Source organism: Phyllostomus hastatus, unplaced genomic scaffold (assembly GCF_019186645.2).
Source record: "Phyllostomus hastatus isolate PE091 unplaced genomic scaffold, TTU_PhHast_1.1 phas_contig_40, whole genome shotgun sequence".
Lineage (NCBI taxonomy): Eukaryota > Metazoa > Chordata > Mammalia > Chiroptera > Phyllostomidae > Phyllostomus > Phyllostomus hastatus.
The window spans coordinates 64218308-64231371 of record NW_025333872.1 but is presented as its reverse complement, the minus strand read 5'-3'; the positions used below and the strand labels follow the sequence as shown (position 1 = coordinate 64231371).

The window sequence follows — 13064 nt, the reverse complement described above, 5'->3', positions numbered from 1 at the left end:
CCCTGATGTAAACTGTGTACTTTAGGTGATCATGATGTGCCTGTGCAGGCGCCATGTTTGTAATAAATGTGCCAGAAACAGCGGGGGCTGTTGTAAGGGGGGTTGTACCCGTGTGGGAACAGGGCATGTCTGCGAGATCGCTGCACCTTCCTCTCAATTTTGCTGAGAACCTAAAAATGCTCTAAAAATGAAGCCTATTTAAAAACAAGAAACAAAACCTTTTTCTAAACTGTAAAGTAAGCCTGCACTTAATCAATTTCATAATCATCATCATCATCATCTATGTTGATTCTGATGCTGGAGTGCTCTTCAGGTTTTGACTTCTTTTTGGCCTCTTTGCTTCTCTCGGTCAGGTGTAGGTGTTGCTCACACTGCCTCATGATCTTCTTGGAAGACATCCAGCTCTCCCCTTGTCTTTCAGCTGGTGCCGCGCATTGTCCTCCCCTCACATCTGTGCCCTTGGCCTTCAGCACCTCCCTCGCTCTTAGGAGACTGCAGGTGCAATTCCATGGATTTCCATCCAGATACAGGTGCCGGAGGCGAGGCAGTCCCTCCAAGGCTTTGAAGTTTAAGGCAGAGATCTTGTTGTTCCTAAGGTTTAGAACCTGAAGCTGCTTTAGATCCTTGAGCTCCCTCTCAGCGATATCCTGGATGGCATTGCCTTTGAGGTCCAGCCTGGCTAACGTCCTGGGGAGCCTGCAAAAGCACAAAAACAGAATGGGAGGGAAGGTCATGACCATTTTCTGAATCTGCAAAGAAACTCAGATTGAGCAACACCCACCTTTTCTATAGTTTGGTCCCTTCTGAAGCTAGAAAAAAAATATTTTTAAAAAGTAACTTTAAGTGCAAACCTCAGTCTTTTCTATAGGTCTTTAACCCTTCCTCATAAGTCTTATTTTATAACTCTCTAGTGTTTTTCTGCTTCCTACTCATAAAACCCTTCAATATTTTTCTTATCAAATGGAATCATATAGATAAACTGATAAGAAAAAACACTAAGTTCCCACTATTTTAGATGAAAAGGGACATGAATCGATAATTTATAGAAGTAAAACAATGTTCCTTCCTTCACAGGATTGTTGTAAGAAACAATAAGTATATATATAAATTTACTGCTGATCTTAGCCAGCAGTTATTAAATGTCAGGTATGATTTTTCTATCAATTAGCATATTGGTAATTAGCATATTTGAATGGGGTAGATACTTTCATCTATGTGTACCTAAAACCATAAACCATTATTCTTGTGAAATACAGAAGGAAGATGGTAGGCAGAAGAAGGGATGTGTGGAAATAGTTTGTGATAGAAGTAGGTTGCATGTGTTTACGGTTATTTATAGAAAACTGAATTTTAAAGTGCAGCTGTGTATAAATAAGAAGTGTGCAAATAAAAAAGAGTGCATTGTTTAAAGATTATAAATAAAAACATTTTAAATTTAAATATAAGGAAGAGATCTTATTGTGGTTTTAATTCTTCTTGGGAGGAAAGCCACAGAGAAACTTTTCTGAGTCATTCCCATTTTTTAATTCAAAGAAAAGGCAAAGAATGAGGGTGGGGTGGTGATGGAGAATTTAAAGATCACTCTCTACAAGAGCTTGCTCTCACAGCTGGCCAAGTTTGGTGACAGAGCAGACAGTTATGTTGCTTAATTTAAACCTCAGGAGAAGTGCATTCCCATCTCAGGTTACTTGCCCCATTGTCCTTGCCCGTGAGTTCTCAACCCTGGCTGCACATTAAATTCATCTGCAGAACTGTTTAGAAACACTGATGTCTGGGCCCCAACCCTGAGTGTCTAATTTAATTGGTTTGAAGTAAGGTCTGAACATCAATATGTATTTTAAAGTATGGATGGATTTCAGGTGGAAAATCACTTTTTGAGGTTTTGTTTTGGGTGTGGTTACCATAGTGTATAATAAGAAAATCCATTTTTTTAACTAGAAAAAAATAACATTTGCACATAACAGATAATTTTTCCTTTTGTCATTAGTGAGCAAAATTTTATTGTAAGTAACAATGAAAATGGGTAAATGGAATGTCATAGTATTTTATAGAGGCCAGAAGGTGGTATATTATGAGAAATTTGATAATAATAAAAGCAGGGCAAGAAGCTTTTTTTTCTATAAAGTGCTAAAAAGAAAAAGAATCCACTGGTAAGCACATATGATAAACATCATCATATAATTTCATAGGAAATAATAGTGCTGCGTTCTTCTACTGCTTTTTAGTTATCTACTCTAAAATGCAGAACATGGAATAAAACAAATAAATACAGTCATTAATATAAACATGTACATTAATTATAAATTATGACTGGTTTGGGGAAACATATGCGGGGGGCTGGGTACACAGGGAGAAATATTTGGAAACCAAAATTAGGTGTCAGAGTATGAGGGTGTGTGTGTGTGTGTGCGCATGTGTGATGGGGGGAGAGAGAGAGGGAGAGAAGAGAAATTGAGGACACAACCAGAACCAGAGTGTAAGGAAAACATAAACGAGCTCAAACACTCACAGAGAGACACACAGGCAAAATAACAGTGCAGTATTCAGCTTGTGGTCTGGAGATTCCAAACCCTTGTTTAAAACTTCTCCCTCTAAACCCTTGGATAGCCTTGGTCAGATCAGTTATGTTTGTTCTAACTAGAGTTCTTGCCTGTATGTGGTGCTAATTGCCCCAGGCTTTCCAGAACTTTTATGATAGAATCATAAAGGGTAACGCTCCCTTACCTTAGAGGTATAGACAGCAGCAGGTTCTGCTCCAGCGCCAGGTTGGAGAGCTGGGAACACCTCTGCAGGGCTCCAGCTTCGAACGAGCTGACAAAGTTGTTGTCCAGGAACAAATGTTTCAAGTCTCGAAGGTCCTGGAAGTCTCGCACCGTAACTCTCTGGATCAGATTATTACTAATATCAAGCTTTTGTAGCCTTGCTGGTAGTCTGAGGGGCAACATTTGAAGCTGGTTTTGGGACAATTCAAGAGTGGTTAAATTGGCAAGGAGCTGTGCCCCTTCGATGGAAGAGAGTGAGTTTTCTGACAGGTAAAGATGTGATAGGTTCTCCAAGTGTTTCATATCTCGAAACCTTACCACTTTGAGCTGGTTTCTCTCCATCTTTAAAGAGAGCAAGGATCTGGGCAGATTAATGGGAATTTTAGTCAGAAAGTTACCACTGAAACTGAGAAACTGCAAAGACTGAAGAGAAGTGAAGAAGCTAGCTGGTATAAGATGTAGTTTGTTATTCTCCATACTCATATGTTTCAGGTGGGGCAGTGCCAGTGGTCCAGCTACAGACTCGATATTATTGCCATCCAACATCAAACTCTGCAGACTGCCAAGGGAGGAGAGCATGCTGGGAGAGAGAGAAGAGATCAGGTTGTTTTTAAGTTCAAGGGTTTTTAATTTCTCCAGTCCTTCAAAATCAGATCCGTGTAGGACATAGATTGAATTATCATTTAGTTTTAACACTTCAAGACTGGCTGGGAGAGCCCTGGGGACTCGTCTGAGCTTATTCTTCCAGAGTTCCAAGGTCTTCAAGGTACTCAGAGTTTTGAAAGTATCATTTTCTACTGATTCTGTTCCACTGGCCAGAAGAATAAAATCCTCTAGAGCCAACTTCTTGGTGAAGTTAGATAGCTACAAAAACAAACAAATAAACAAACAAACAAACAGACAAAAAGACAGCAGGAGTGGGGGGGCAAAAACAGTAAACTAAAATTATTATAAGAAAAAAATATGTACTAGCATTTAATTCTGATACTTCAAATTTCCTTTCAGGACCTATTTTAAATTATCTCTTGGAAAAGGATGGAAACTCAGGTCCTGACTATTTTTGTTTATGATTGCCAATACTGCAAGAGATCAGAAGTATTTTATGCACTTTCACACACTGTTGTTAGACATGCAGGATTGGCTAACTTTTGCCGTATGTTCTCTGACCCAGCAAGTTTACTTCAAGGCAGAAGTCCTTACGCATTACATAATGATTTATGGGATATGATGTTCTGTGTTGCATCATCTTATATTTGCCAAAAATAAGAACAATATTTCACCAAACTATTAATTCTAGGGTGTAAGATTACCCAGGATTTTCACTATCTATTTACATCTTGCATTGTTTGGATTTTTTAAATTATGAATTACCTTTGATTTTTTTAAAGTATTAAAAGTAAGAGTCTTAAATGTCCTAAATACTATCATCAAGGGGATGGGCCTGTCAGATAAATATTTTCAATTGTATTATATTTTGGAAACCAGCTTCCTGCTCTCTGCTCCTCTTCTACCCAGTTTGCACTCCACCGACAAATACGATCCATGAAGAAACAAACAGGACACAGGTGTCTCCATCTCTGTAGAGCAAGAAATACACTCATGTGTATATCCCAGACCTAACACTACTCCTGTCCTATTTTAGGAAGTACAAAATCTGATATATTTTGTCCACAATTTGCAAATTCAAGTACTTCTATCTCTCTACGTGTCCACCAACTTCCTAGCTTGACATGTGTGTTTTCTGTGTGAATTATGGAATCTTCAGTATTTGGTTCTTGGAATAAGGTCAGGTTTAGGTAGAAAGAAGAATCGTTTCAGGTTTCGTCAGCTTGATGAATTTCACAAAATGTTCAACCTGCTTTAGAATTCAATTAAGATGGAACTTCCAATGAAATTTTTACATGTCTTACTTACATACAGTGTCTAAAGGTTTGATTTCATTATGTAGTTGAGTCCTTTTTTAATACCAATGCACAATTAATAGCTTCAGAGTAGGTTCACTTTGCATCCCAGATTTCTTATAGGTACTTAAATTCTGGGAGGACGTGTGATGTGAATTATGTTCAAGCATCTCTTCACATGATATTCTATTAGAAGAATCTCATATTGAAATTTCCATGAACAGATGTTTTTAATCTTAATAGTTTTGGCAGCTGCCTTTGGTTATATATTGCTGCTAACGTTTGATTTTTTTTTACAGTTTAACTGGTTGTATTGAGTAGTCCTAATCCCAATAGTAATAGCAAATTTGCTCTTATATTTGTTAAATATCTGCAAGTCTGAAGTGCTTTTTTAATGTTACTATTAATCCTAATAACCCTGCAAGTTTGCTATTATCAACACTGGCTTTTAAATGAGGAAACTAAAAGGTTAGTGAGTGAAAGAGCTGAATATCAACAAGCTCTATGGGACTCTGAAGAAATTTCTCCTTCAGCTCACCATTTTCTAATGCATTTTCTGTTGCATTTGGTCTATACCTATTTTCAGAAAAGACTCAAGATCTGAACACAAACCATAGAGTTTTAGAGAAGCAGAGATCATAGAGATTATTTAGTCCAAATCTTCCATTTAGAAGATGAAGAATTCAGATAAATTACCAGGAGTGAAATAACTGGATCATAAGGCAATTTTATTTTTAATTTTTTGAGGTATCTCTTTACGGCTTTCCACAGAGGCTGTACCAGAAACCCAAAATACTAATTCAAAAGAATATAAGCACCCCTATGTTCTTTACAGTTATTTACAATGGCCAATATATGGAAGCAGCCCAAGTGTTCATCAGTGGATGAGTAGATAAACAACTATGGGACATTCACATAATGGAAAACTACTTGGCCATAAAAATGGAAGAAAATTTTACCCTTTGCGACAGTATGAATGGGCCTGGAGGACACTATGCTAAATGAAATAACCCAGTCAGAGAAAGACAAATACCATATGATTTCACTCCTATGTGGAATCTAATGAACAAACTGAACTAACAAGCAAAACTGAGATGGACTCATAGATGGAGAGCAGGATGACAGCTCTGGGCTGGGGTGGGAGGCTGTTAGGAAGTGGAGGGTTTGAGCAAAAAAGAGAAAAGGACTCATGTGTGGACAACACTGTGGTGCTTGCAGGGGTGGGGGGGCTATATGGGGGATAAATGGTTATGGGGAAATACAATAAAAATAAATTTAAAAAGAGATAAAGTTTATTTTGTGAGAGAGAGAGAGAGAGAGAGAGAAGAATAATTTCAGGCAAAAAAAAATTAAGTGACCTTCCCCAAACTCAGTAGTCTTTAATCTACTTTCCATTCTGAAGGACTCTTTTTGAAGCTTTTCTTTCATATAAAATCAGAAATGACTCTAGACACAGATCTTCTTTTTGGACTATTGATCTCCCAAAAGAAGAACTTGATGTTACTAATACTTCCACTTCTGTTTGAGTGATCACAGACCCTGAAAGACTCCTGACAGTGCAGTGAGTCTTAGTGATGGTGTGGATCTGAATGGGCAGTTTACGGGGGAGCAGACGAAGTGTGGTGTCAGAGCTTCAGTTTGTCAGTTTGTCTTATTTGTCCTTGTAGGTACATGGCCGGGTCTAACTAGCAAATACAGTCCACGTTCTGAACTGAATCCAACGGGTAGTTGTTTTCTTTTAGTAAGCATAAAGACCCTTTTTCTTTTTGTCAGAGTCAACCCAGATTACTCTTGACTGTGAATTAAATGGCTACCATTATTTAAGTATTTCCTCTGTTTATCTTTACAAAGCCCTCTGTGTAAGCATGATCATTCTCTTCTCAGAGAGGGAAAGGAAAGCTCAAGGTGGTGAAATAACCTGTTCAGGTACGTCTAGCTAGCAAGTGGAAAAGTTGAGCTTTCAAACCAGATTTATCTTACCCCAAGCAAATATATTTTTAACCTTATTGCTATAAACATGCATTTAGCTCAAGAATATACAGTTCTGGAGGTGCAATCAGTGAGGAAGATGCCCACTGATTTTCACCTTCTCAGTTGGGTTTGCAGAGCTGGCAAGAAGGAAAATACTTTCTCTGCTAGACCTGTTTTCCCATTTTCCCGGCCTAAGCAGGACTGTGCTCAAGAAATATGGAAAGAGGTGCTTTTGCCCTAGAGCTACCCTTGGTGTGGCGGGTAGTTTTTCCAATGTTGCTTAGAAAGTAAGGCCTGTGTGGCTTGGTGTTAACCGTCAGGCACAGGAATCTTTGCTAAGTATAATCCCTGGCATCCCAGTTTTATAGTTTAGTCAGCTCAATACCCATGGAGAGAAAAGTTACAATAAAGTATGCAAAGTCTTAAAAAAATAAGCAAGGCAAGTAAAATGAAGTGGAGCAGAAGGGCACCTCCGGCTGGCTTCCCTGTAAAAGGCTTTGTCTCTGGTTTAAATCCTGGGCTGGCTTTGCTCCAAGCATTAGAGGGACACATGCCTCTCTTGGGCTTCTTATAGGTCGAATGTACACACAGAACTGACATACCTCCACAGGGTCTGCCTCAGACATGTGTGACCCAAGCCAGCCAGAAATTCTTGAAACAATGCTGGAATTCGTTTTTTGATCATCAAAGCAACACTTGTTCTCTGTAGACTATTTAACAATTCTAGAAAGTATGGGAAGAGCATATTGATTTTCTGTAATTCTCTCACTCAGTAATAAACCCTGTTTATGTATTTCTTACCTAGGAGGAATTTTAAGCAATGTCTTCCACAAAAGATGTAAAAGGCAATCATTTTAATTGACCACCATCAAAAAGATATTCACATTTGTTCTCTAAATGTAAAAGCTAAAAATATAAAACTCTTAGAAGAAAATATGGGCATAAATTTTCACGACCTTGGGTGTGGTAAAAGCTGTTGAAGATACGACACCAAAAGTAAAAGTAAACAAGGAAAAAAATAGATAAACCAGACTTAATCAAAGTTGGAATCTTTTGTGCTTCAAAGGACATCATCAAGAAAATGAAACCACAACCCGTAGAATGGGTGAAATTTTTCACAAAAAATATATTTGATAGAAGATTTGCATTTAGCATATATAAAGAACTCTTATAATTCAATAGTAAAAAGACAAAGAACCCAGTTAAAAATGAGCAAAGGATTCATACAGGTATTTCTCTAAAAAAATTTACAAATGGCCAATAAGCACATGAAAAGATGCTCAACATCATTAGTCATTAATCATAGAAAGGTCAAAACATGATGAGATGCCACCAGACACTCACTAGGAGCGCTATGATCTAAAAAACAAACAAAAAAGAAAGGTAACGAAAGGCAACAAACGTCCGCAAAGATGGGGAGAAATTGAAACCATTCTACATCACTGTAGGAATGCGAAATGATGCAGTTTCTGAAAATGTTAAACATAGACTTACCGAATGATATTACCCAGAAATTTCATTTCTAGGTATATACCCAAGAGGAATGAAAACATATGTTCACACACAAACATGGACATGCATGTTCATAGCAGCATTATATAGTAGCTGAAAACAGGAAAGAACCCAAATGTCCATCAGCTGATGAATGGATAAACAAAATGTGGTGTATACAATATTGGTTATACATAAGGACATATTATTCAGCCTTTAAAGGAAGGGAATTCTGACATATGCTACAACATGGACAAACCTGGAGGCCATTATTTTAAGCAAAGGTCTAGTCGGTAACTAGACAAGCCTCAGACGTGGAGGACAGTTATGACAGAAACTTAGCTATGGGAGCCATGACCACACACACAAAGTGAAGTCACTTAAGGAGGGTGTGCATAGTAAGAAAAGGGATGGCTAAGGATTGATGCTCCCTGGAAAAGCCACAAACTAAAAGACAGTGGAGGAAAAAAAACCTATAAAAATGGTAGAAAAGAAGTATCAGGGAGAAATAACAGTGACTTAAAAGTGTAGAGTCCTGGAAGGCAAGAAAGTGAGAATTTTGAGAAGTAGGAATGAGCCAATGTCTGAGAGAGAACAGCTTTAGTAATGTGGGATATGCAGAAGCCAAACAGAGGTGAATTGAAGGAAAAGTAGAAGATAAAGAAGTGGGGACATAAGTACAGACTGCCCTTGCACAGAGTTTTGCAAATAAAGATAGTTGCAAGAGGAGACATGGAACAAAAAGATTTTTATTTTTATTCTTACTGTAATGGAAGGAGCATATTTATAGGCTAGGACAGGGAGGTAGTAAAGAAAGAGCAACTGAAGATATGGGAGTGGGGAGGGTGATGAAGCCCGCCAGCTTTGGGAGAGGTGGGAAAGATGGACTCAAGGGCAGGAGAAGGAGGAGCCTGACAGGGAGGGGCATCTCTCTGGAGGAAAGAGCTTGCAGAATTGGACGGTAACAAGTTAGTGCACAGTCGGCTGGAACTGAGGGAGATCAAAACAATTGGACTTCATTTTGTTGTGATTTGTCAATAAAATGAGAGGCCAGCAATTTGGTGAGAATGAGAAGGGCAGGGATTGAGAAGGGAATCCAAAACCATACTGAAGTTTTGTAAGGTGTTGAGGGAATATAGGGAGAAACTGACAAGGAATTGAAAGAATAGATGGATGTCATTGAACACCCAGATGAAGTTAGAGACTTTGAATACACACACACACACACACACACACACACACACACGTGTGCAGAGAGATTATATGATCCCCTCCAGCAGCACTCAGATGTTCAGGTATGGGAGAAACAAAGGAAAATGGTCATCCTAATTTAAGACTGAGGCTTTGCTGGTTCGGTGTTGAAATAATTCATTATGGAATGCAAAAAGGAAAGGAGTATTTAAAAAAGATAAGAAATATAGTAAACTGATTATCTGAGAGAACATGGGTAGATCTAGTGTTAGAATTCTCCATGAGGTGGGAAGATAAGTGCAGAGTATGACAGCTTAATGTAAAGGAGATAAGGGTCAGAGAGTAGGCATGGGAATTCAAGATCACTGAGTAAAGTTTCGGTGTTAAACAGAATTGTGACATAACTAAGACAGTAGATGGCTATGGTCAAGTAGAAATGCAGACAGATATTTTTTATGAGTTCAAGGAAGGATGAAAGTAGGATATTGGACACTGAAGTCACCCGAGGAGTGCAGGGTTGAGGATGGCGAGGAAGACTAGAGTCAGGAGGAAGGGGCCAGGAGCACAGTGCAGGACAAACAGAAGAATCAAGAGGTTTCCAGCCTGCTAGCATGCACCTTCAAAGAAGTAGGGATTGTTACAGATAAGCAGATAAATAAAATCTCTCTTTTCTTGAGGGCAGGAACTTGACTTTTTCATGATTGAATTATATAAACTAGTAATAGAAATATTTTAAATTGTAATATATATACACGTTTGCATACACATGCATATACATGTGTGATATATGTGCATGCATTTATATGTGTATATATAATTTTTATTGCAGTTAATCTGAAGATCCATTTTAAGGTATTTTTCTTTGAATATAGGTATCCTATTGTGTGATTCAAACCAAATAAACTGAGTATACATTGTATTCGCCAAATACAAGTGAAATACGGTCATTTAAAACCTAAGTGTTTTCAACAGAATAAAGAGAAATATTATTGCTCAGAGTCTTTTATTTCCTTCACAAAACAACTCTGTTTTACCAATGTTTCTCCTGGGAGCTGCCCTTCCAAGAGACTGTTAATTGGGCTAAAGTCAGTGAAGTGGCAATACTGCTGTCCAATGAACTGAAGCCAGTGACAAATGAATTGATTCAAAAACTGAATTTGAGGAGAGGTATAATTTCATATTATTGGCTTCAAAGCAGCAGTGGAGAGGTCATTACCAGGCCTAGTTGACCCTTTAACTCTCTGCATCTCAAGTCCTCAGAACAAATATTTAAGCATCTTGCCCTTTAACCAGGTGTGTAGCTTGGACTCCGAGAGCTGACCAGGTCAGACTGCTCTCTGGCATTAGGCACTACTGGATTAGAAGAGGAAAGTAAACAGATGATGACTGGGCAGTTGTGCTTAGTAAGGCTTGATGTAAATACCACACAGGTTTTAAACCCTCTGTGTTTATCTGCGCCTATATTAACATTTCTTAAGAAATGAAAGGAGGGGGGTCTATTTGAAGAGAAAGTATATTCACTGCTGATTCTGCTCCTGGTTCACAGAGAGGCCTTTCCTTATCTTAGGATTTGCGTTGATGGGGGAGAAACAGTGAGCAGTAACAGCAAAATCAGAGAGCCGTAGAATTTTCCATCTAGACAGGACCTGGGATCACCTACCTCATCAAGCATGCTCACTTCACAGAGTAAAAAATGAGGCCCAGAGATTTTTAACTACTTGGTGAGATAGTTGTCTCTCTAGGGAGGGAGCCAATTGAGGGAGAGAATCCTAGTCTCTTGACCCCTTTCAAACACTAAAGGCCAAAAACAAAAACGACTTTGTATTGTAAAGGTCAGATAAATCTCTGGAACTCTTTTCATTGCCCTTTGAATAGGTAAGCATCCAAGTAGAAGTCATAATTAAAAGCACATAGAATGAGAATTGCAGCAACATGGCAAAATAAAAATGGGTACAGGTTTTCTCCAAGATGCTCCTGATTGGTGGGATATAAGGTTCGTATGAATAATTCTCATATGCTAGGTTCATCTTGATAGTCTTATGGTGCTCTTAGTATCATAAGACTATAGCATAAACAAAACTACATTTTCCTCCAAAAGGACTTATTCTTAATCTTGGGGATATAAAATGGCCATATGCTCCCAAACTCTTTTTGTTAAGAAAGAGTCATTTCTTTACTTTTACTTGACAACAACATGATTAGAAAAATTTTTGAATAAAAACTAAAATAAAATATCATTAACTATAGATTCTGGGTTTAAAAAATTTTGGGGGGCTGCTTCTCCAGAAATATCCAGAGGCATATACCCATCTCAGTAAGCAAGCTAGTAACTAGTGCAACTACCCAAACTTGATATGTTTTTATTCATTTGTTTGTTTTAAGTTTTAACCTTTAAGTTTTGCATTTTAACTTTTAAGTTCTGATTATTTAAATTAAGTGAACAATCCCACACTCACCCTTTACCCTGCCACACAAAATAAATTGTACCAATTTGAGTATAAAGGGGGCAGTTACCTGAAGATGTTGAATTTTGCTGTGGCTGATGTACAGCTTCTTGGTGGTGGAGGGGATGCCTGATGGCGCCTCCGTCAGCCTGTAGCATTGCACTGACGGCTCAGAGTCACAGCTGCATCTTGCAGGACAGTTGGGGTCGAAGCCATCGCTAAAAGAGAGCAAAACAAGGAATGCATAAAGCAGATGCATCTTCCAAAACAGGGCCTCTCAGGAAGCAGGCGAGTGTTTAGGTGATGTCTCACTCTTTATACCATGAAATCTGATGATAGAATCTCATGAATGTGTACTCTGTCAATGTAAGAAGACAGGAAAGAAAAATTTTCAATTTGCCTGGGTTAAAATGTTAGCGACCATCACAAAGAGGAAGGGGCTTAAACATTGATAAGCTGCTTTAATATTTGTAGGTGAGCAAAACCTTATGTTATTTATGGCTTGGAAGGCTAATCTGCAAACACCTCTATTATCTGCAGTTTCCTTGTTTTGTTAAATGTGACATGAGGGAATTAGTGGGAAAAGACAAAGAGCTGTTTTATAGGGGGTTATAAAACCTTTGAGTTTTCTGTGACCCTATATTAAAACCATTTTTGCAGGACTACAACAGGCAGGTGTTTGCTTCTCACATTAACTAGTATGGGAAAATTGGCAGGTTTCGGTTTAATATTGTTTCAGTAACATTTTATTGCTAGGTGAAACAATGGGGTACAATGGAGAGATATTTAGAGCTACAGATAGTGTGTTCAATGTATCCATCTCTTGATCCACTTGATTTCCAAATATTGTATTTGGAAAATATTTTGTTAATCAAAAGCATTGTTGACTCAGATGAAAATTAAACATCAAAATGGATCTATTATCTTCATCTATTTTTAATAAAAAAAAGAAAATGCCTCTCATTTCTTCAGAGGGACTAGCTGGTTGTGAAATCTGACTGGAGAGGGAGAACTCCCCTTGTCCTGGGCACTCCTTTGTTGTGGCTTTCTGGCTTGCCTCGGTCATCCCTGCTACAGGATTTTAAAGTGTTTTAAGCAAAAGATAATATAGAGAAGCTCTGTTCTCCCAAGTAGAAGACCTGAGATCCCCCATGCTGGCCGACCACAGGAGCTTGCTCTAAAGGAATCCTTTCTAATACATAAAAGCTCCTCTGACCTCCTCTTCAACCCTTACCTCTTTTTGCTACAGTTTTCATCTTGAAGCCAAAAGTTTCTTTGATCTACTAATCAATTTATTCTATTTC

General features: G+C 38.3%; 1 protein-coding gene across 1 annotated transcript; it reads right to left on the bottom strand.

Moving 5' to 3' along the window:
• Positions 1–105: 105 nt before the first annotated feature.
• Positions 106–12019, bottom strand: LOC123822146 (nephrocan). Its single transcript, XM_045844081.1, has 3 exons — positions 11831–12019; positions 2725–3626; positions 106–696 (listed from the first exon to the last, which is right to left on the bottom strand). The coding sequence occupies exons 1-3, from the start codon at positions 12017–12019 to the stop codon at positions 249–251; spliced, it is 1539 nt and encodes a 512-aa protein (XP_045700037.1). The 3' UTR covers positions 106–248.
• Positions 12020–13064: the final 1045 nt, after the last annotated feature.